The sequence below is a fragment of the Lichenostomus cassidix genome, chromosome 5, assembly GCF_008360975.1.
Source record: "Lichenostomus cassidix isolate B80296 chromosome 5, HeHo_3.0, whole genome shotgun sequence".
Taxonomy (NCBI): Eukaryota; Metazoa; Chordata; class Aves; order Passeriformes; family Meliphagidae; genus Lichenostomus; species Lichenostomus cassidix.
Window position 1 is genome coordinate 16571055 of NC_139486.1, and position 21839 is coordinate 16592893.

Genomic DNA, 21839 nt, shown 5'->3' on the forward strand with positions numbered 1-21839 from the left:
GCTCCTAGAGAAGACATTTGAAAACTTCTAGTGATGGCAGCAATGACTTCTGTATGTGTCACTTTTCTATTCTTCCATGCATCCTGTCCCCTGAGTCCTTTCCTTTGCAGTTTCTCCCAATGCAGCACTTGGGCTACTTTCTTCATTTTGATGGTCAGAGGCTTCCTGGAGCTCCCTGGAGTAAGTCCTGCCTTTTAATTCTGACCCCAGTAGCTTTTTCTGTCCTTGTGGGGAATCTCCTTGCTGTGCACTTTCTCCTGATCTTTATTACTTTTGTCTTGATCTTTGTGACTCAAGTTCAGAAATGTTGGCAGAAGTTGCAGAAGTTAAATTCTGCTGCAAAAGCTAAGAACTGAATTTTCAAATACATATGTTTTTCAGTTCCTGTGGTGGCAGGCAGGGTACTAGAACAGAGTCCTTGGGTTCATTTAATGCAATCCAGTTGTCCTTCACAGAGCTGAACCCACCTCTTTGTGGCTGTTGCTTCAAGCCAGCGTTAACAACCATGTCCCAAATAAAAAGTGCCTTGCCACACGTCAGAAAGCTCTTCAGCCCCTCAAGCAACAAAGAGATAACTGCCATGATTAGAAAGTGCTAAAAAAACCCTAGCTTTTTGTGACCTTTCCAAGGAGACAGATCTCCTGACATTTATAAGAATGGGTAATAAAACTTGTTTTTCTAGCTCCAGATGAAAACCAATTCTATTTCAGGGTTTCTGTCATCCAGATTAAATAAAGGACTCCATTCAGATGTAGGGTTTGGTTTTAACAATGAGCCACATAATTTTTACACAGAAAAATAAAATCTCTTGGCCCTGCTGCTACCATTGTTGTTCGTGCAGTTAGCAAAGGCATTGCTCTGGGTGTAACTCTCTCCACCATCTGTTACTGGCCTGCATTTGCTCCCACAGAAAGTTCCCAGAACAAAAGACTGCACGTTGCATAACTGGTTTGCTTGTGGAACTTTTATATAAACCTTAAAGATCGTATGCACAACACTTGGAAATTAATTACTTAGAACTTTACAAACTCTTCACAGAAGTATACTACACAGGGTACTTCATAAGTAGTATATATATGGCTACAACTGAGCCAATAGACATCTAGCCCCCCTGGGAATGGAGCTGCAGGCAACAGATTTGTGTAGAGGGGAGGAATTCAAGGTTATGTTGTAGAACTCCAAGCAAGGGACGTGCAGTCTGAATTTCTCTGTGCACATCTGCTGCATGACAGAGCCTGCACCTCCAGCACTGGGGCTGGTGCCTTATGAGCACACACGTCCTGCCTTGGGCAGCACAGGGCCCTCAAACCAATTCCTACTGTGTTGGTTCCTTTCAGAGGCAGGAGGGATGGATGTTGATATAATGAACTGTAACATTTTTGGAAAAAACAAATCTATAAAGTCTAATCTTACAAGTACCCTCTTCAAACATGTTTTGATATTTAAGGTATGATGACTAATAAGCATCCATTTTGCTCTCTTACAACCTACAAGCGCCAGAGATGGCTATCTTTAAAGTGTATCTCATTGCTACTCAGGGTTGCATACTTGTCATTGATTTTGATGTATAAATGACTGATGACACTTGACTTTACTCAAAAGTGACACTTGTCCTAGTTAGCTCCTAAAAAAAGGCCTAAGAAGGTAATCAAGAACAGCAGCAATGCTGGAGTAGTTGTAAGAGACTGCCATGCCTAAGGGGGACTAAGAGCTATGGCACCTGCATTGCTCCCTGCCCCACGTAGTGAGGGTCACTGAGACAAGCACTCTTGGGTCACCAGCACTTTTTCTTGAAAGTAAGTGCAACAGACAGTTCCATGTAAACAGCAAGGCTTTGCCACCAAAATGGTTCAATTCAAATAAAAGTTTTATTGGGAAGTGAAGAGTTACACTGAAAAGCCACAACCCACCAGCTTTTAACCTGTTCATGAATGCAAATTCACTGTGTGGTTTTACTCAAGACTCTTACCAACACAGAGAGTTCTGTATAGTTCCCAAAGAGACAGATGTCTTAAAGATATAATCCCTCAGGGGTTCCCTCCTGCTTTTTATAGAGAACATTCTCTTTAGACTTTTTGAAATCTTCATTTGTTACTTTCATTCTCCGTTCCCTCAAAGCCATCAATCCAGCTTCTGTACAAATTGCCTGCAACACAAAAAGCAAGAATAGTTACAGTTTCTGTGCAACCCCTTCAAGCCACACCTTCAAAGGCTGCTGCATCTTCCTACTGCTCCAGTAGTTGTTAGAAGTGAGAAGTGTTAACAAAATCTACATTCTTAAGTTTGGTACTATTGAGTAGCACCGAAGCAGGCTCGATAAAGCCAGATGAGTGTGTCCAAAAGGACACAAGTAGTCAGAGTAACACTTGCCTGACAGAAAGGCAGCTTTGTAACAACAGTAATCTTCCTACTGCAAGGACAGACACACCCAGCTGTGTGATCCTTCTGCAGGGAGGTGACAGTCATGCCATGTTGGTTGAAGTTCATGAGTGTGGTAACTGTAGCAAGGGCTCTATCTGCTTTAAAAAAGCAGTCTAGGTATGGTTGAAGCTTCCTAATATACAGTTGCATTTTTAGTCCCTAAAAATGCTACTTTCTTAAATAATGTTAAGATTGCACAAGATTCCACATTCTCCTTATAGTTTCTCTTTGCTAATTTAAAAATTCATATTCAGATAACACAGGTAACATACTCATACCAACACAAGCTACCTCATAACCATGATTTTGGTAATTTCCCATTTGTAAAGCAGAGTACCTGACACTCATAAAAGGTATTTGAATGCCATCCCACTGTTCCTTGGTGATGTAAGCACAGAAAATTGGAGGACAGTTCAACAGACAACAGTTCTGGATGCAGCAAAAATGAGATCTGATTTTTGCTTTGAAGTATAAACAATGGTGATGTGCACTGACCTTTATATCTGCACCACTAAGATCATCTTTTGCCATAATCAGCTCATCCAAAGTCACATCATCTGCCAATGTCATCCTACTTGTGTGAATCTGAAAGATTCGTTTCTTCGTCTTTTCATCAGGTAGAGGGAACTCTATTTTCCTATCAATACGTCCTGTGCAAAAGAAAAATTCAGTCTTAGGTTTTTTGCATGCAGCTGTTGGAAACAGCAGGAAAAACACCTGAAGGATTGACTGACAGTAACTGTTAAGATGGAGCACGTCCAGAGAAGGGCAGTGGAGCTGGTGAAGGGTCTGCAGCACAAGTCATATGAGGAACATCTGAAGGAACATCTGGGGATGTTTAGTCCAGAGAAAAGGAGGCTCAGGGATGACTTTATCACTCTCTACAACTACCTGAAAGAAGGTTATAGCCAGGTGGGGGTTGATCTCTTCACCCAGGTAATGGGTCAAGAAAATGGCGTAAAGTTCACATTGGGAAGTTTAGACTGGATAAACAACTTCATGGAAAGGGTTGTCAAGTATTGGAACAGGCTGCACAGCAAAGTGGTGAAGTCACCATCCCTGGAAGTGCTCAAAAGAGGTGTAGAAGTGGCACTTGGGGACATGGCTTAGTGGTGGACTTGGCCATGTTAGCTTAATGGTTGGACTCAATGATCTGAAAGGTTCTTTTAAACCTAAACAGTTCTATAATTCTTCCTGCCACAATGAATCATGTCTTGGAGTAAAAATCGAGGTCTGACTATTTGCAGTGAACAGGAAGCTACTGGAGCTGAAAAGTTACCATGCTGGCTGAAACAGTGTCATTGCAGGCAAGAGACTCCTCACCTGGGAAGCATGAGAAACCTTCCTTGAGTCCCATATAAATATAAAAAAATCCCACTGTCTTACAGCACAGGAAAAGTGTTAATGAAATACTTATGTTCTTGTAACATATTTTATTCTACACTTAGATTACATTTACCTCCTAACTTTAATTTTCTGCTGCACACACACACACACACACACACACACACAGAGAAGATAAATCACTGTGACAACTTGAATAATTCTTCCAACCTATAAAAAAAAAGCTAAAAAAAAATAGAGAAACAAAACCAAAACTAAATACCCCTAACTGAAGAAGAAAGATTTTGCAAAAATAATTCTGCTGGAAGACCCTACCCACTGTTTTCTCTACGTCAGCAGGGACTTCAGATGTTCTGGTACCCATTGTTTCAATTGAGCAATCTTTAAAGGAGTTTTCCATCTCCAGATCCCTCCTGTTTTTCTTTACAGTACTTTTTTTAAAGAGGGTGATGGCACCACATAAGACAATCGAGATAATCATAAATCCAGACAATGGTAAATCAGTCCACTGAACTGCTTTAAGTGCCCTGGTTGCCTACAGAGTAATTGTAATTTAAATACCTCATACACCAGTGTAGGAAGTTTCCTTCCAACAACTTCCAGATTGCCTTAGCTCTCTTTCAATACTGATATAGTATCATCTCCCCTGTACTCTAACAGCACTGGGTTTGAGATGAAGTGTCCAAAGCTAAATGATGATAAAACCAGACCAAACACATATCTCAGCAACTTCACACTGTAGAGATATTTCAGCTTATTCCTTTGATCTGTGTTGCTTTCTACCTTCCAATTTAACAGCCACCAGACATTATTATGCTTTGGTACATTTTTGGTGGCCATTTCAAAATACTATCTGTGCCTGCTCAAGCTCAACATGTAACACACACATCTCCCTCACTCATCCTCCAAGTAGCAGGAGTGTGCCAGGTCAGTAAGGAGCAGCCTGGTTTCCTTGCACCAGAATCCAGGCTGTCTCTGGTAAGGCTTAGGCTTTCACACCCCCAAAACATGGGTAGTGCTGCCCCACCATCCCCAGCTGCTGCAGGTGTGCTGCTGCTGCACACAGCTTGCCCTAACAATTACTTAAAATGGCTGTGCCACCTTAATAGAAGGGAATATTCAAATTGTTTATGTATATGTAAAGGAATTAACACACTTCTTCCAAAGATTTGTCTCCTATTCAGAAGGTTTTGAATGGGTTCTGATTTTAACAGATGCACTAGCACAGATGAGATGGTGAATGAGATGGTTACAAACCAGTAACTTGCAGCCTTTTTACCAGCCTGTGGTTGTCGAGTTACGACAAGTCCTTTCACAAGTGGCTTAATCATACACAGCAGGGAAATCCCTTACCTGGCCTAATTAAAGCTGGGTCCAGTGTTTCTATTCTGTTTGTAGCCATGATAACTTTAACATCCCCCCGGGAGTCAAAGCCATCGAGCTGGTTCAGCAGCTCCAACATTGTGCGCTGGATCTCTCTCTCACCCCCTGAATTTGAGTCATACCTTAAAGAAAGAAAAGCACAGTCAGAAGCAGCACTATGTAACTGCCACAAAGGTATAAACAAAAGGGGGAGACAGAGAGGGGTATTTTGTTTGTAAACATCCAGAACAGATTTTTTAAAAACATTTAATGTTTATCCACATAAACAAAACGCAGATTTTCAGAATCATGTTGTGACATCTAGGTAAGTAAAGGGACACTGAACTATTCTTGTAACTGGGGAATGTAACAGCCATCATGTGAAGGAAATCTGTTCTTTTTCCATGTTTGTTGTGTATTTGGAAATATCTTTTCTCCACCTAACAAAATTAACATAAAAAAGGAAAAAAAGTAATTCTTGAAAGCACATACATCCATACATAAGGCAGCAGCTGCCTATACTGGCACTTCAGGCTAGTGGCCACGTAGTAAACGTGTATGAGCATCTTTTTATTGATTTAAAAAACACTGACTACTTTAAAGACTATTTACATTGGAACATTCCAACAAACCTACAGAATTTTCAAAGTAATACAGTTTGGATATGGGCTCAACAACAGTTTAGTGTAGCACAAACAAGGCTTTCCGTGACATACACTGTGTAACTTCCTGTAAAATACTCTATGAGCAGAAGTTTTTAGTCACCTACTTGAGAGGCAAACAAATGGATATAATTCTATAATAAATATTGTGCTTTACTGTTGGACCACAAATAAATTTTGCTTTATTGCTGGATTTGTAGCTAGAGGATCCCATATACACAGAGTCTCTTTCTGGTTTTGACACTCTGTCCTAGAGACACTGCCAGGTAGCAAGAGAACAGAGGTTGTCTCTGGTCATGTCTATTTAGTATGAAAAAGCTGTGATACACTGTGTTCCCACAGAAGTTATTTGACCCATTACTTGTTACAAATGCTTACATCAAAACAGTGTATGTAAATGGTAGCAGAGCTAAGAAATTGAGTCTCAGCATAGCTGCAAAAGAAGTGTTTCTAGTAAAGCCTTCCTTGTCCCTGGCACTCCCTGTGTGTGAAGTGGAGCTCAGGCACTGTACCTCTTTGTGCCAATGGCATCAATTTCGTCAATGAAGACGATGGACGGGGCGTGCTCCTCAGCCACGCGGAACAGCTCGCGCACGAGCTTTGGGCCGTCACCCAGGTACTTCTGGATGAGCTCTGAGCCAACCACTCGCAGGAAGGTTGCTGATGTTTGGTTTGCCACTGCTTTGGCAAGTAAAGTTTTGCCTGGTTTTAGTTGGAAAGAAATATTGTAATTAGTTTGCAGAGAAGGCAAAGAAAGAGAGAAAGAAAAAAAAGGTGCCTCAACAAAACAGTTGTATGAAATTTGAAACAGGCTTGGCAATGCTTTAAACATTAACCAAGTGTAATTTATTTTACTTGTGTTATGTCAGCAGGGGTGTTACTGAACTGTAAAATACCTGTGCCAGGGGGGCCATACAGAATGACTCCTTTGGGTGGCTTTATACCCATCTCTTCATAGTATTCAGGGTGGGTGAGAGGAAGCTCCACAGACTCCTGCAGCACAAGAAAAACGTGTTTTTAGGAGTGGTCTCCAACAAAGATCTGTGGGAATCTTCAAAACAGCAATAATGAAAGCAGTGAAGGCAAAAAGAATTTAACTGATTTCAAGACAGACCTTGAACAGCAGGGCTCTCTGCTGCCTCCAATTCTAAGGCAGACACTCTATCTGCACAGGTCTTCCTATTGTTTCCACTTGACATGAGCAGCAGTCAATGTTCCCCCTTCTCCATCCTCAAGGCATCATCCCAGATTTAGAACCCAGAAGTTCCTGAACCCCAAACACTCATGGCATGACTTGGGACTGGGGAACCCTTTATGAAAAGATGTCTTCTATAAAGAGTTACCACATAGTAGAGATAGAGCGTCTGTGGTTTTAGACACCTACCCAGAACAAAAGGGCTGAGTTTTAGCAAGCTTCAGGTAGCGTTCTGCTGGTAGGGTAAAAACCAACCAAACCAATCCAACCCACCCCAACCAAACAATAAACAAATGCAAAACCAAAACAAGCCAATGCCCCTGACAGACTAAATCCTTAGATTGCAGGGCATCAGACACTCTAATGAAGAAATGCAGTTATGGAGATACAGAACACAACTACAGCAACTGCAGCTGGTCCTGCTGTTTCCCTTTTGAACTCCTAGCACAACAGCTACATTGCTAGCTTAATTCTGTAAATTAATAACACTGAATACCTTGATTTCCTGAATCTGGTTGTCAAGGCCACCAATGTCAGCATACGTTTCTTGAGGAGCTTTCTCTACTTTCATCACAGTCACTAAAGGGTCTGTGTCATCCATCAGGACTCCTATCACAGCATGAACCTAATTCAAGAATTAAGAGTTGTTAAAGCAGGCAAGCAGCATTACTAATACAAGTTCAAGTCTAATCCCAATGCCCACCTATTTAGGTGTGTGAAATAATCAGCATTCTCTCTCCTGTGATCTTCAGAACAAAAAAGCCAGTTAAAAACACTACAAAAACTTGTAGAAAACCTCCTTTTATAAACACATCTCACCTTATGATTCAGCAAAACAGAGCAGCCTGGCTCTAGCAGGTCCTTGTCCACAAAAGACAGAATACTGACATAGTGTTCTGATCCCACTGATGTGGACACGATGGCGTGGTTGTCATCAATGATCTCCTCCAAGGTACCCACAGACATTGGAGTTCCTCTCAGATCATCCACCTTGGATCTTTCCTCCTGTTGTCAAGAAGAATACAAGAAACAACTGAACAACACAGGCAAAAACATTCTTGTACAATACTGGCTCAACAACTTGGATAGAACATAGCAGAAACAGTCTTTTCTATTGTTGTCTCACTGCCTCAAAACACATAGAAGCAGAGATCAGTAACAAAATCCACTATTATTTTAATCCTATCCTATAAACACTATTAAATGGATATGAATAACTACAATATTCTCTGTTTATGGATATCTAGAAGCTGCATTTTGACAGAGCACTAAGAAGCAAAAACTCCTGTGGCTTCATCTGTAGTCATCCATACTTGGCCTAAAACAATTTAGCCAACTAATGAGAAATTGTGATAAACCTGATACGTTTGTATCAATTTGCACACTGGTGGCACTCTATTTCCATTGCTTTGGTATGAAATAGTTCACATTAATTAACAGCACTTACTGTAACATTAAAACTAACAATTCACTCAAATCTCACCTCTTGCTTTTCTTCCAAAGGTTTCATCTGTTCTTGATTTCTGATAAATTCTTCCTCCATTAAGAGGTAATCTTTAATTCTCTCCAATTTCAACAACTTGAGTCTGCACTGTGTGTGAGGAGTCACTGTAACCAAAGCAGAATCACAATATTTTAGAGCAAGTTTGACATGGTACCAACTCTTCACTAATTCATTACTAGAAACCCTGTTCTTTTTTCCTGACAGTAACTTCTACCTTACTTGTCCCACTGTAATTCCAGCTGAAAAATCAAATTTAAAGATAACATTTCCCCTGCATTTTTCCTCACTTCAATTTCTATCTTACTTGGGAATTCATGTGCTGCATCTTGCAAAACAATAATCTCATTCTGTGGGGCTTTTTTTTATATCAGTTAGAAATAAAATTACATTTAGCTTTGTGTTAGCAACCTTAGTAGAGCCAGATCTTGAGGAGAGAAGAGCTCTGTACTTCCCAAAGAGCACACAGTTTGCAGCACTGCTGCGAAGGCAGAATTCTTACCCAGGGGGAGTTTGCTGGCAGCATCTGGTCCCTTGGTCTTCTTCTTCTTTTTCCCCACTCTGGTTGGAACTGGAGGTTCGTATTTTTTCTTCTTATCCTTATTCATAAAAAGAATTCCGTAAGAGAAAGAAATCAGGATAATAACAATGAAACAATACACACAGGTGTCAAGTGCAGAGACTGAAAAAGAACTCAAAGTGAAGGACTTCATAGCAGAACTCTCTCCTTATGACCTGCAGTGAGAAGCCCAAAAGAATTATGACTCTTGTTTTTTAAGAAAATTCAAAGGAAATCACAAACAAAACTAATAGATGAGACAATGAGAAAACTATTGAATCTCCACCTTTCTCCTGCACTTCAATCAACAAGTAACACACATTCAGTTTCCCAGCCCAGACACTGCTTGCCATGCACATTGTACTGCCAGCTGCAGTGGAGACCAGAAAGGCCTCTGATGTCCCACAGTGTGAAGTACAGACCTGCTGCAGATCACTGTGTGATGTCACTTTCAAGCCAACAACAATTCCTTAAGTGACAGTTTGAAAGCAACTAGTCTTTCCCAACCCCGTCACATTTTAGTTTTATTTTTTAAAAAACAAGCCACTGCTCAGAAATTCCAGTTTTTATTAAACCTCCCTTTTCTATTTATGAACAGCACCTGTTTTCTCCAATGTGCACCCAGAAAAGACATTCACCAGAGCCAGCAAGAGCATATTTTTATGCAGTTCCAAATACAAGAATTTTAGAAAGTAAATAAAAAAGCCTATTGCAGCCGGGCTCTGTAGAAGCACACCTATTAGCAGTAGTTCATTCTGTAAGCATTTGTTTGGGATTCAGTTACCTTGTCATCCTTCTTGCTCCCGCCAGGACCGTGTCCGCCACTCTGACTTTGACCCTAGCCAAAAGGGAAAGAAAACAAAACAAAACACCCCACATCTATGCACAGTTCTGTGAATTGAGAAGCCTAAGGGCAGCTCCACGTACAGAAATCCCACAATTTGATTTCTCCCGTCTAAACAAAGCGCTAACATACTACAACGTATTCCCAAAAATAAAAACAAGTGTCCCGCCAGGCCCGGCCCCACCGCCCGCGCTACCCCCGCCCGGCCGCGGCCTGGAGCGCCGCGGTGACTCCGCAAAACGCCGGGCGCTGGCGGCGGAGGCTGAGGGGGCGCAACCCCCGTTCGGGGCCGCCGGCAGAGCCTGTGCACCACCCTCCCCAGGCCGCGCTCGGTGCCGTCCCGGGCCGGGCCGGGGGTGCCGGGGGTGCCGGGGGTGCCGCGGGTGCCGGGGGTGCCGGGGGTGCCGGGGCCGCTCTCACCATCGCGCCGCTGCCGCCCCGGAACCGCTCCGCACGGCTCCACACGGGACGCGACGGCAGCGAGCGCGTCACTACGGACGGCGGCGAGGGACAATCCAGCTGGCGGGCCGAGCGCGGGGCTGCAGCAGCAGCTCGGGTGTCGCGCCAGCAGTGGCCGGCAGATGGCGCCATGTGCCCGCGGTGTGTGTGAGGGGCGTGAGGGGGGGTGTGTGTGAGGGGCATGGGGGTGTGTGCGAGGGGCGTCGTGTGCCCGTGTTAGGTACGCGGTGTCCCCGCAATGTGTGTGTGAGGGGCGCGGTGTCCCCGCGGTATGTGTGTTAGTACGCGGTGTCCCCGCCGGGTGTGTGTGAGGAGCGCGGTGTCCCCGCGGTGTGCCCGTGTTAGTACGCGGTGTCCCCGCGGGGTGTGTGTTAGGTACGCGGTGTCCCCGCAATGTGTGTGTGAGGAGCGCGGTGTCCCCGCGGTGTGTGTGTTAGGTACGCGGTGTCCCCGCGGGGTGTGAGGGCCGCCCGCAGCCGCTGTGTCCCGGTGACCCCGCAGGTGACACACCGGCGCTGCTGCCCGCAGGCTGCTCAAACAGCGTCCCAAGGACTCCTCCCCCGAGCTCGCTGGAGAGCAGAGCGGGTTCTGTCCCTCAGGCAGACACGCTGCCGTCACATTTCAGCTGCTGCTCACTTTGCTCCAGCTTTTGAATACAATATCAGATTAATTAACTTTTCACATTTCTTAAAAGAAGAAGCACGTTGTCATGGCCAAGTGGAGAAGACTTTAAACAGTCGGCAAGAGCAGCTTTTACCTGCTTTGTGTGCCTTCCCAGGGAGCAGTTCTGCCCCTACCAGGTGTCTTGGGAGGTTCTTTAAAATACGCTGTCATGAAGAATTAATCAGTCACAATTTCGCCTTGCCCATGCTGCAAACTCTGCTTTTAATGTGTGGCCTGGTGCTGTGGAAGCAAGGTGAGTGGCCACTCGTCTGAAGCATGGGAAGGAGCAAAACTAGAGTTCATGCTTTCCAACATCCACGGAAGATCTTTACTGAGACCATATCTGAATTAGTGCACTGAGTATTGCTGACAGCACACGATTTCAGAGTGCTACTGGTGCTGGTGGTTCTCCACCTTTAGCTGAGCTGCCATGTGTTTTGACAGTTCCATCAACAGGCCTTCATTCGGGGTATAAAATATTAGTAGTACTTCTTTCAAAAGTTCATTTTCCTGTGGCATTTTTTAATCTGAGTTTTAAAAAATAAATTAAAGCATCCAGTCCTGTTTTAACGTTATTTGCAGAGGGAGTAACTGTAAAAGCTTCTCTGTAATTAAAGAATGGAAAAACAAATCAAAGAAAGAGGGCAAAGGTGTGTGTGTATGTCTAGGAGTGAAATCTAAGCTTCGTGAGTTTTAATTGCGAAGAAAGAAGAGACACTGAGACCTTTCTGTTAAGACTTCTGGCTGTCAGCTGACCTGTCTACAGAGTTCACGGAACTGAAGCAGAGAAAAAAAAGGGTCAAATCTTCATGCCTTATATTTAAAGTTAGAGGGTTTTTTTCCCTATAGCTGATGCTTCTTTCCATCTCTTGCATCAGTTAGTCAATATAAAAACATATTTGTGTGTGCTGTAAGAATTGTTTTTCTTATGGGCATCACTTTAAGAACACGGGTAATCCGTCCAGAAACACACAACTTTTATACCTACAATGTGTTCTACCAGTCTGTGGTATTCTTGGGGAAATGCAGTAGAAATTTGTGTCTGATTTTGACGTTCCCAAAGGTAAAGCTCAGGCTGAACTCGAGCACATGCCCAATCCTGAACCAAAGCCAGTTTTGGTTCAAGCCTGTTTTGCACCATTTCCTTGCATGTCGTTGTTCAGGGCCACAGCAGCTGCTCTGTGGCTGCCCAACAAAACCAAAGCTTCTGCTTCCTCCTGCAGGGTCTTCTGATACTTCCTCTGCTTTGGGCTGAAAGAGTATCGCTCTCAGCAGAAAGGTTACAGTCAAGATAAGACTATAGTCTAAAACTAGTTACAGCCTGTTTTCACCCAGTTAACCAGCATATAGATTATATTTGCATTCATTGCTGTTTTCAGTGTAAAGATCAGAGCATTTGTGAAAAGAGGCTTCAGCTTACAGCAGTAGGTAGGATGTGGGATTGTTCTGCTTTGCTTTGATGTTGTTTCCTTTCTTTTACACTTTCTCTAGAATTCCTGTCTGAAGATGGAACTTTATGTATTAATTATTAATGTAACTGGCTGAGCTGTGTAGAAAGGTGTGAGGTTTTGATAATTTGCTTTGGTTTGGTTCCATTTGTTCACAAGGGTTACTGTTGTGCACTGTGGATTTAATGCAACTTTTCTATTGTTTTTATTCTTTTATGAATTAGCTGCCTTTTTGTTACAGTATCAGCTGTTCTGTAACTTTTAAGGACATTGAAATAAAATTAAATATAACAGATGTTCTTTGCTTTAATAACATTCACTTTTTGGAGTTTACTGTCTTACAGGATTGAATCTGTATTTCTTTTAACTTTACAGTGTATAGACTCTAGAACATTCTTTCCCTCATACAATTTTTCCTCCCTTTAACCTCCCTTTAGATTCAGGCATGCCCATATTTATTTCAAATTATACCTGTAATTGATAGTTCTGGTTATGATTGAGAATTCTTGTCACTTTCTTCTTAAGAAAGCCTGATTTTAGTGGTGTGTAACTTTGCAGTCATTCTAACTGTAAGGATTATGGCATAAACTGACTGAAATGGCAGGGGTGTAGGATGAATGCAAAAGTTGAACTTCACATTTATGAGCTGACAAGACCAATCTGTGACAGCATATCTGGTTTTGTATTCTTTATAAATATTAGGAAATTCTATATGGGAGCAATAGTCAAAGGATGTTGTCAAGATTGTCTCCCAGCTCATTCACTTAAAGACGTACTATGGAACAGCTGTGACAGAAAATATGAACCACAGAAGGGAAATGCTGTGTTTGGGGTGATCTGGTTAGTGGCTTTCAGTTCCTGGGTTGAATAGTGCTGGCAAACTGGAAGTGAAATAGAAATGTGGTTCTGTAACCTGGCTGCTTGCCTTAACTCTGCACATCCAGAATTTTGGTTTGGTTGCAGAGTACAGTTAATGTCAGATTAGGAACTTTAAACAATAAATATGTGTAATGATCCAAGTGCATCTGATTTCTAGGGTTATGCTTACCAGAAAAAAAAACCCAAAAGAGCAAGCAGGGGTAACAGGAAGGAACACACAGTCCTTGTTTGTTAAAGATGAACATAGCCTCAGGGCATCAAAAAGCTTCTCTTCATATCAAAAAACACCAAGAGTTATTCGGGGGGGAGGGGGGTGGTTGTGCTTTGTTTTTTATTAGTGTTTTCTACCCCTCTTCATTATTCTGCAGTAAGCTTACTGCTGATCTTCTAGTCGTATCATAAAACCCCTAGCTCTGTTCCCAGGCCTTTGAGGAAGAAAGAGGGCAGCTGAGGGCTGGGGGGATATTGGGTTTGGGATTAGTACATATCAAAGAGGTTTATTTTCCCTTTGCACATACAGGAAATTACTAGGATTGCTTATGTTGTTGATGTTAATTTGTCTTTCTTATTATACGTCTAGCTGCCTAGAGCTTTTTATGTTTGCATAAAATGAAATAAACCTACAGTTTATTGTTGAATGTTGAATTTTTTCCTCAAGCTTTCTTTGAATAAAGAAATTAATTGTAACTAACCATTGCCATAGTCTCACTTTCGGGAAAGAACCCAACTCCCAAACAGTTTGCAAAGAAAAATATCAAAATGTCCAACCAGATATCCCTAATTAGCTATATGAGGAAGTGACATATTTCCCCATTTTCCAGATTTACAACTACTTCAAGTAAAGTTGAACAAATCTGGTTTTGGTTCTGTAGCCAAAATGACAAAATTAAATACATCAGAGATTTATTGGAAGGGCAAATTATGCCAGGTTGGATGGAGTAGAAGAAAAAATTTCTATCTGCAGAGGGCACAGTTCATTCTGACATATTGTTACAGTTGAAGGTAAATATTGCACTAAAATGTGTGTATTTGAGGGAGGGAGATCAAGAAATAAGGAGAAATTATCAACTGCTGAATAGCAAGAATCATAAGGAAATAGAAATATATGTTTCTTTGTTAGCTTAATAATTATTAAGGAGACAGCTGAGCAGTACAGCAAATGTTCACTTTCAGAGTTGTCTTAATCCCACTGTGCTCAACTACAGTGTAAACAGGGTGGCATAATTTTTACTTCACCTTTCTGTTCTAGGGGCTGATCTGTGCCATCCTGTTTACCTGCTGGCCATGGTAGGTGTTGATTAGTGCCACAACTGATACGTTTAAACCTATCTTTTTTCTGCAGTATCTATTCATTTGGATAGCTCACCTGAGTTTCCGACTACTGCTACAGCTCCATGTTAACTCCCACTGACATGTGTTGGTGTTGTAGTCCAAGTACCACTGAAAAGAAGACTTCTTGGAGCAGGAATTATTTGGAACTAGACAAGCAGAATTCAAAACATCCAAAGTGCATGGATGCTTCCAAAAATTTTGGTAATAAAATTCTTGGGAAGCTTTCCATGCTGTAGCAAAGTCTGATACCTCGAAGATTGTTTCATACATGTTTTCAGAATACTGCAGAACAAGTAATTTTATTTAAAATTATGTTTATAATATCCTATGTCTTTATATGATCTCATTTGGATGTCTCAGAGTAATGCACAATTCCCCTAAGTAAGGTCTCATAGTCTTGCAGGCAGCCTGGTTGCTGAAGGAGACTGTCTCAATCTTACATCCAACAGCTGAAGTGAAACTACTTCTCTCTTACTGTGAGAAGTATCAGAGACACCTCATTCACCTGGTGACAAATACATTCCCATAAGTGATGGCAAAGTTTGGCCCAAAGGATTCCAAGGAGTGAGAGCAGAACAAGAGCAAAGTGGAATCCTAAACCCAATGGAAAGTGAGTGTAAAAAGAAAATACCCTCCTCCCTGTGTAGAGGTTAGCAAAATACCAGGTAGTGTGACTTATTAGTTCTCATATTTTGGTAAGAGAAGATCCTGTGGAACTTCAGCAGTGAGCACAGAATGATGTTGCTATGGTGACTTGTTGCGTGGCAGGAAAATGTAATAAGAAATTGATTTTTTCGTAAAGTCTAATATATTAGCTGGACCAAATTACTTAGAGTTTTTGGTACATTACAAAAGCTGAAACAAAAGACTGTGGGATGAGAAACTTACAACATTTGGGGCAAAGAGAAATAGGTAAGTGATCAAATATGGAGTTACCATCTAAAAGGAATACAGAGTTCTTCACCTGGCTAATTAATGGCTGCTGATGTTGAAAAGATGCCATCACCCAGTGCTCCTTAGAGTCAACCCACTGATATACTAGCAGCTGAGGGTGGTTTTAACAAACTCAATATTCATCATTAATTACATCAGCATTCACATAAATTAGTTGGGTTCATTTTGCAGGGCTCAATCAAATGATGAAGAAATACTGAAATAACTTTTATGGAAAGAGGAAAACATGAAATAGGCTTTCTTGTTCATTTCAGAGAAAGCAGTATTTCTAAAGACACAAACATTTCCTAATAAGTATTATGCTGTCTACTACTCAGGCCATGAGTCTGAAATTCTTAGACAGTAAAAAATGTTTGCCAAATCCGTGTGCTCCATTGTTTTATTTACTGCTAATGATTTGAATGTTTTCCATCATGAAAGGGCAGAGTTGTTATAATTACTCATCTAATGCTGTGAGTGCTCCTGCTTTGCAAAACCCAGGAAAGTCATTATGCCTGCTCCCAGTCCTCTCCTCACAGTGCAGTGCAGAGGGAGGGCAGAGGGCAAAGCACATCAGCACAAATACACCAGAAAAGCCTTCATTAAATGCAGGAGTTTGGAGGAGACTCTTGAAGTCAGAAAGCATTTAGGGACAGTCTTAAAGCCCACTGAAGTGGTTGGAAAGAAAGGCTGAATCTAATGATGAAGAGCATAAGTGGACTGAATGTACTTGAGTATTAAAGGGAGCAGAAATTGGGAAGAAGGGAGAGAGCTATCACCAGTGTAGCAGACTGGGAAGTAATTGTCTGCGACATCAGAAAAACAAGGTCCCTGGTAACCTAGGAGTCACTAGCTTCACTGCCTTGCCACTGGAATGGAAGATATGTTGGCTTTAATAGCTCCTCCCTGAAGTAAAGGTTCTGCATTAATCTGTTGGCTATAATGTAATGGCTCCTCTGTCATTTCCTGCAGCTCTGTAATCTAATACTGCACAAGTGTCTCACCATGTTCACATTCTCTCGAGTAATTGTGGCTTTGGTTTCATGGTGCGTAGTCTGTTCAATCAGTCTGTAATTGCAGCACTATCTGGAGGTATGTTTGATATATCTATGTAATTATATTTATTGTTAATAATGCAAATTGAATCTGTTGAGTTAGTCAAGTCAGTCATCCTCAACAAGCAGTTTCTACAGGTGATTTCTGTAGCTGCTGAGGACTAGTTTTTTTAGTTCTCCTTTGCTCATTCACAGAAAATATACTCTTATTGAAAGATAACTTTGAAAATAAGAACTAAAGCCTCATTGTGGAAGTGTCAGCAATGTAGAGGCTGTGCAGAAATCTTGTCTATCCAAAACATCTGGAGAGGGCCCTGAGTTCAGTCCAGTGAGTGTGGTACTGGCATGTGGAGTGACAAATGAGAAATGCATGAACCCCTGTTTGCTTTGGCTATTGCTTCATATGGGCTTTTCTAATAACTGGCAGGGTGATGAATTCAGGAGTACTTGGAGATGCCAGCCTTGTCTGGAGAAGCATAGGAACTGTGCAGGTGCTGTATTTTATCTTCCACAAACACATCTGTTAAAAAACTTTGTCCCTCCTTGATACAGATTTCTTCCCCCCCACCCCCAGTCTCACATAAAGTCAGCCTTGGCAAAGGTTTTCAGAGATAGGTTTATAGTTGATGAAATTATCCATATTCCCTGCTGTAAATACAGCTCTCTATATCAGTTTCCTTCCTATTACTCAAATGTTACATCTATCAGGATAATATACCTAATATTCTGTTCAAGGCCAGGTTGGATGAGACCCTGAGCAACCTGATCTAGTGAACGGCATCCCTGCCCACAGCGGGGGTGTTGGAACTAGATGATCTTTAAGATCACTTCTAACCCAAAATATTCTATGATTCAATGATTATAGTGTAAAGTGTTTAGACTGTCTGCTTCCTAGTATTATGTGACACATAATTTCCTTCTGCTGAAACCTTCTTTCTTGGGAATTTTTTGTTAAAAGTAATTATTAATTTTGTGGTCTTTTTGTCTCAGGATGCTCCTTTTGTAAAAGAAGAATTTGTGATACAGTATGAATAACACTTAAAAATGGGTCTCTCGAGCACATTTAATTGAGACTGAATATAGCACTGTTGCAATAAAATAAATTCAGTTCTGCCTCCAACAACAGGGAACACTGCATTTTACATTATACAGTCACAGAGTTCTCCCCCTTTGCTGCATTTAGGTGGCTGTTGGAAACCATTTGTTGGTCCTGCATTGTTATTCTGGGCAACTGTATTGCCTGGGGCTCTGTAAACTCCCTGAAAACAGCAGCTCTGAGTTCAGCTCTTTACATAACGACTGTGGAGCTTTTCTTAGGAAGTGCCCTCTGAACATGCAAAACTCTCCTCGAGTTGCTGGCTTGTGTGGTCCCTCAGCTCTGACTGACTCCAAGTATCACTTTAGGTTCTTATGTGATGCCAAAAGTGCACCAAGGAAGACGGTCAAAGGTGGAGCATTCAAGAAGTAGTGTTATTTTGTTTACACAAATCTCCTAAGTACCCTCAAGGCACTCCCCCTCCATCCTCCTGTCTCACCACTTGGCCAGCTGGGTGGAGTTGGCCCTGGCCATGCAGCAGCTCTGCAGAGGGAAGAGTCTTGATGGCAGCTGTGGGGCAGGGTTACAGAAAAGGTTACAGAAACCAGTCATGGGGAACCTACCAGATTTGCTATTGGTTCCTCAGCACCACTGTGAACCTTTTTCTACATCATTCATCTGTCTTCTGCTTAAGCTTTGAAGTTTCAGAGGATTTGAAAGGACTTCAGGGTATTTTCCTAATCAATCCAGGTTTTTGGCTGTTCAGACTGGAGCATAGTGACTGTTTGGTAAATTGGAAGCACTTCCAAGTTAGGGTTGTTTCAATTCAATGGGAACTCTCCCCTGGAAGGTAGCCAAGGGTCCTCTCCCATTATTTTGACTTCCACTGTCAGTCCACCTCCCCTCTGCTCTGTCTGTGGGAGTTTGTAAAGTTATGAAATAGTTTCCTTCTCTACAATATGAGTAACAAATGACATTCACTTTTTCACTTTTTACATCTCCTTGACAATGAGACACTCTTTGCCTTTTATTGCTTAACATAATCACTATTTCTCTGGGGAAACTACCAAGGCTTTGAAACTGAGTATATTGACAAAGGTGAAATCCCCACACCAGGCCTTGGGCAAATGCAATCCATATTATCTACAAAGTGATTTTGCAAGAAAAGTAGGGTATTCCTCTGCAACCTAGACAACAATGGTGTGTTCCCACAAAGCTGAGAAGTCTCAGGAATCAGCTGTGATCAGTGAGAGTGAAAATTCCAATTTTTTTTTTGTTCTTGGTTTATTCTTTAAAGATGGCACACTTCTATTGAAGATAGTACATAGCATGTCTTAAACACAGCCCAACACTGTGAATCTAGCTTTGAAGGTTCTGACTTTTTGTAGGCATTTCCCACAGCCAAGTTAAGGTCATGATTTCCAAGAGATGACAAGAAAAATTCACAATCATGTGATTCCGGAGGATTTTGTTGGATTTCTGTTGCCCAACTTGACATTTGAGAATCTAGATTTATGGCCTTTATAGTAACTACAAACTGCCCTGTAGTGGTATGAACCACATCTAGGCAGATGAGAAGCAGGCATGGTACTGTAAGTAATTATGATATTTAGGTAAAAGTCTTAACATTAACTATCTGTTCTTCAGCCAGAAAAATCTGTAGCATGTATAGTCATGGTATTTTCACATATGCTAGATTCCAAGCTATGAATATGCTGTCTTTAAGATATAAGGAAATTAAAATGCTGTCTATAAGATAAAAGGAAATTAAAAAAGAATCTGGCCAATTGCCTTGTAAGAAGACTGTCTCTCTTATTAGCCAACTTCAGTCTGTGTCTCCCCAAGATATTTGGAGCAGCTGATCTGTCTTTCACCTCATGACTGGGTTATTGGCTATATTCCAACAGGATAAATGTAGTAAAAATAAATGGTACACAAATGATGCATTTGTACAGTGAAGGGGAACAATGTCAATCATGATTTGTGTGGACTTCACAAGCCATGTGAAAGATTTCAAATTGTTCAATATCATAAGCAAGACAAACCAGAAGCAGGAATCTCTAGAGCAGCTGGATTTACTAGCCCAACAAATGCATTTTTCAGAGGTCTTACTGCCCGTTAAAAAGTGATTGGCTGTGTAATTACGGATATGATTACGAATATTAGATCAACAGGCTGACAATAATCATGGCAGCCAAATTTTAGTCTCTGGCAGAAATGAGATTAACAATTGAGAGGTTCTTTCATGGAGACTAACCAGATTTCCTGTGCAACATAAGCATTCTTCATTAAGGTTGTCCAATGCAAAGGCCACAAGACATCCTGAAATAGCAGTTTGTTTCATTTGTCTTCCTCTGAACGGGTCAATGTCTGATGTTTCCATCAGTCTGTTCTCTAGGCCACTGACTGTGTGTGGAATGGATGGCTGGTTTGATGAGCAACCCAAACATGGCAGGGAAGGCAGCAGAGCTGGGTCACTGCTAGGTGAGGTGTCTCATCTGAATCTGAAGCAGTGTGGGTTCTGGACAAGCACTGGGAGGCTGCTGGATGGGCTGTTCATGGGCTGTTCAGGGCAGCAGCCAGGTTTGAATTGCAGTGTCAGAAGTCACCACTTTCCACACCAAACAGACAAAGGTTTTGGCTGAAGGCAGTACAGCCCCAAGGGAGGCAGCCAGCACCATTCACTTGAGTCTGCATGTTCACAGCACTGGGTACCTTCTGTCCCTGCCACTTTGCAGAGTCCTCTCTACCCCTCAAGGAGCTTTAATCCATTGTGAGAGGCTTTTGTCAGACTTTTCTGCTGCCTCCTCCTGGTAATTTTTCTGTGGGAGCTGCAGACAATCCAACCCCATGCTAACAACAGCTCACTGTAGGGCTTGTCTATAACATCCACTGCACTTCCAACCCCAAATCCCAAAGCCATGCTGGAAACACTGAAATGAGAATTGCAATCTTTTCCGTGATTTTTGGAAACACATTGTAATGGTTCCTCTACCCAGAGTTTTATGACCTTACAAAGTGCACCAGGACTTTGTGTTCCAGCTTTACTTTATAACCATGACAGAATACTTTCTTTTATAAAAGAAAGCTGAGATTCATCCTGGATGACAGTGACACAGGGGCTGGGAGTTCCAAGGAAAGTGTTCAATATGCTCAATACACCAACAAAAGCATGGTGCTGACAAATCCCATGATTATTTATGATCACTCCAGGAGCACAGACCTTGAAAGGCAGTGATGAAACAGTAAGAATTTGTTGATTAGATAAAGGGCAACAACAGGTGAAGCAATGAAAGGAGAGGCAGGGGAGCAGAGCTTTATAGGGCTGTGCTGCCTGGCTGCTGGCTGAAGTACAAAGGGATTTCAGCTGATTCCTGTCACCTCTAGCCAGAGAAGGTACTTCTGTAAGAGGAAAGTAAGAATCCGGAGGAAATGTGTAACAGTCAACAGAAAAAAAAGGGAACATCATTTAATTTTCATCACTAGCTTGTGGTGGGAGCACTGGAAAGTCACTGTTTACATGCACCCCAAGTAAAAAGGAGTGTTAGGCAGGCAGAGGTCTGACATGTATCCAGTTAACACAAAACCAGCAGGAATGTGATGTCTCTGTGTGCTCAAACTCCTTGAGGAGGCAAACATTGCTGCAGAAACCCTTAACCATTTACTTGCTTTAATGTTCTGAGTTTATAAACAATTCAATTCCTACCATGGTAAAAGAAATGCAGTTTTGGTTCTGGGGTGAGATATCCTGGCAATGCTTCATGTCCTGTAGAGCCAGCCTAGCCAGGCTTCCCAGGGATTCAGGGCTACTGGAGAGTTCCTTTATTCACTGCTGGCAGCTGAAAGACAGCGTCACACTGAAAGTACCAGGAGGCCTTCTTTTTCCCTTCTTCTTTCCATTCTTCATGAATTATGGTTCAATATACTCACTGACAACCCTGTGACTGAAGATTTCTATACATGCAAAGACAGCCTGGATTTCATCCCTAATTGTGTGAGCTGAGGATATAATTCCAAACAGGCAGAAGTTCAGTTTTTATGACCCTGTCTCTCTTAATCCTTTCCCCTCAGCTCAGGTGGTGGCCAGGCTTCCCAGCTGCAAAATATCATGAGCTAGAAGCATCAGCCCCAGATGAACTGGGGACA

The 21839-nt window shown here is 42.0% G+C and overlaps 1 protein-coding gene and 1 long non-coding RNA gene across 2 annotated transcripts; one reads left to right on the plus strand and one right to left on the minus strand.

Annotated features, from left to right (window-relative positions):
• Positions 1-1849: 1849 nt before the first annotated feature.
• PSMC1 (proteasome 26S subunit, ATPase 1) lies at positions 1850-10495 on the minus strand. Its single transcript, XM_085061570.1, has 11 exons — positions 10309-10495; positions 9829-9882; positions 8988-9084; positions 8468-8592; positions 7804-7989; positions 7481-7609; positions 6686-6782; positions 6302-6491; positions 5119-5270; positions 2917-3071; positions 1850-2146 (listed from the first exon to the last, which is right to left on the minus strand). Exons 1-11 carry the CDS (start codon positions 10477-10479, stop codon positions 2012-2014), a joined length of 1491 nt encoding a protein of 496 aa, XP_084917696.1. The 5' UTR covers positions 10480-10495; the 3' UTR covers positions 1850-2011.
• LOC146436056 (uncharacterized) lies at positions 10323-11927 on the plus strand. Its single transcript, XR_014852499.1, has 2 exons — positions 10323-10488; positions 11042-11927. It is a non-coding gene; the product is annotated as an uncharacterized LOC146436056 (long non-coding RNA).
• The last annotated feature ends 9912 nt before the right edge of the window (positions 11928-21839 follow it).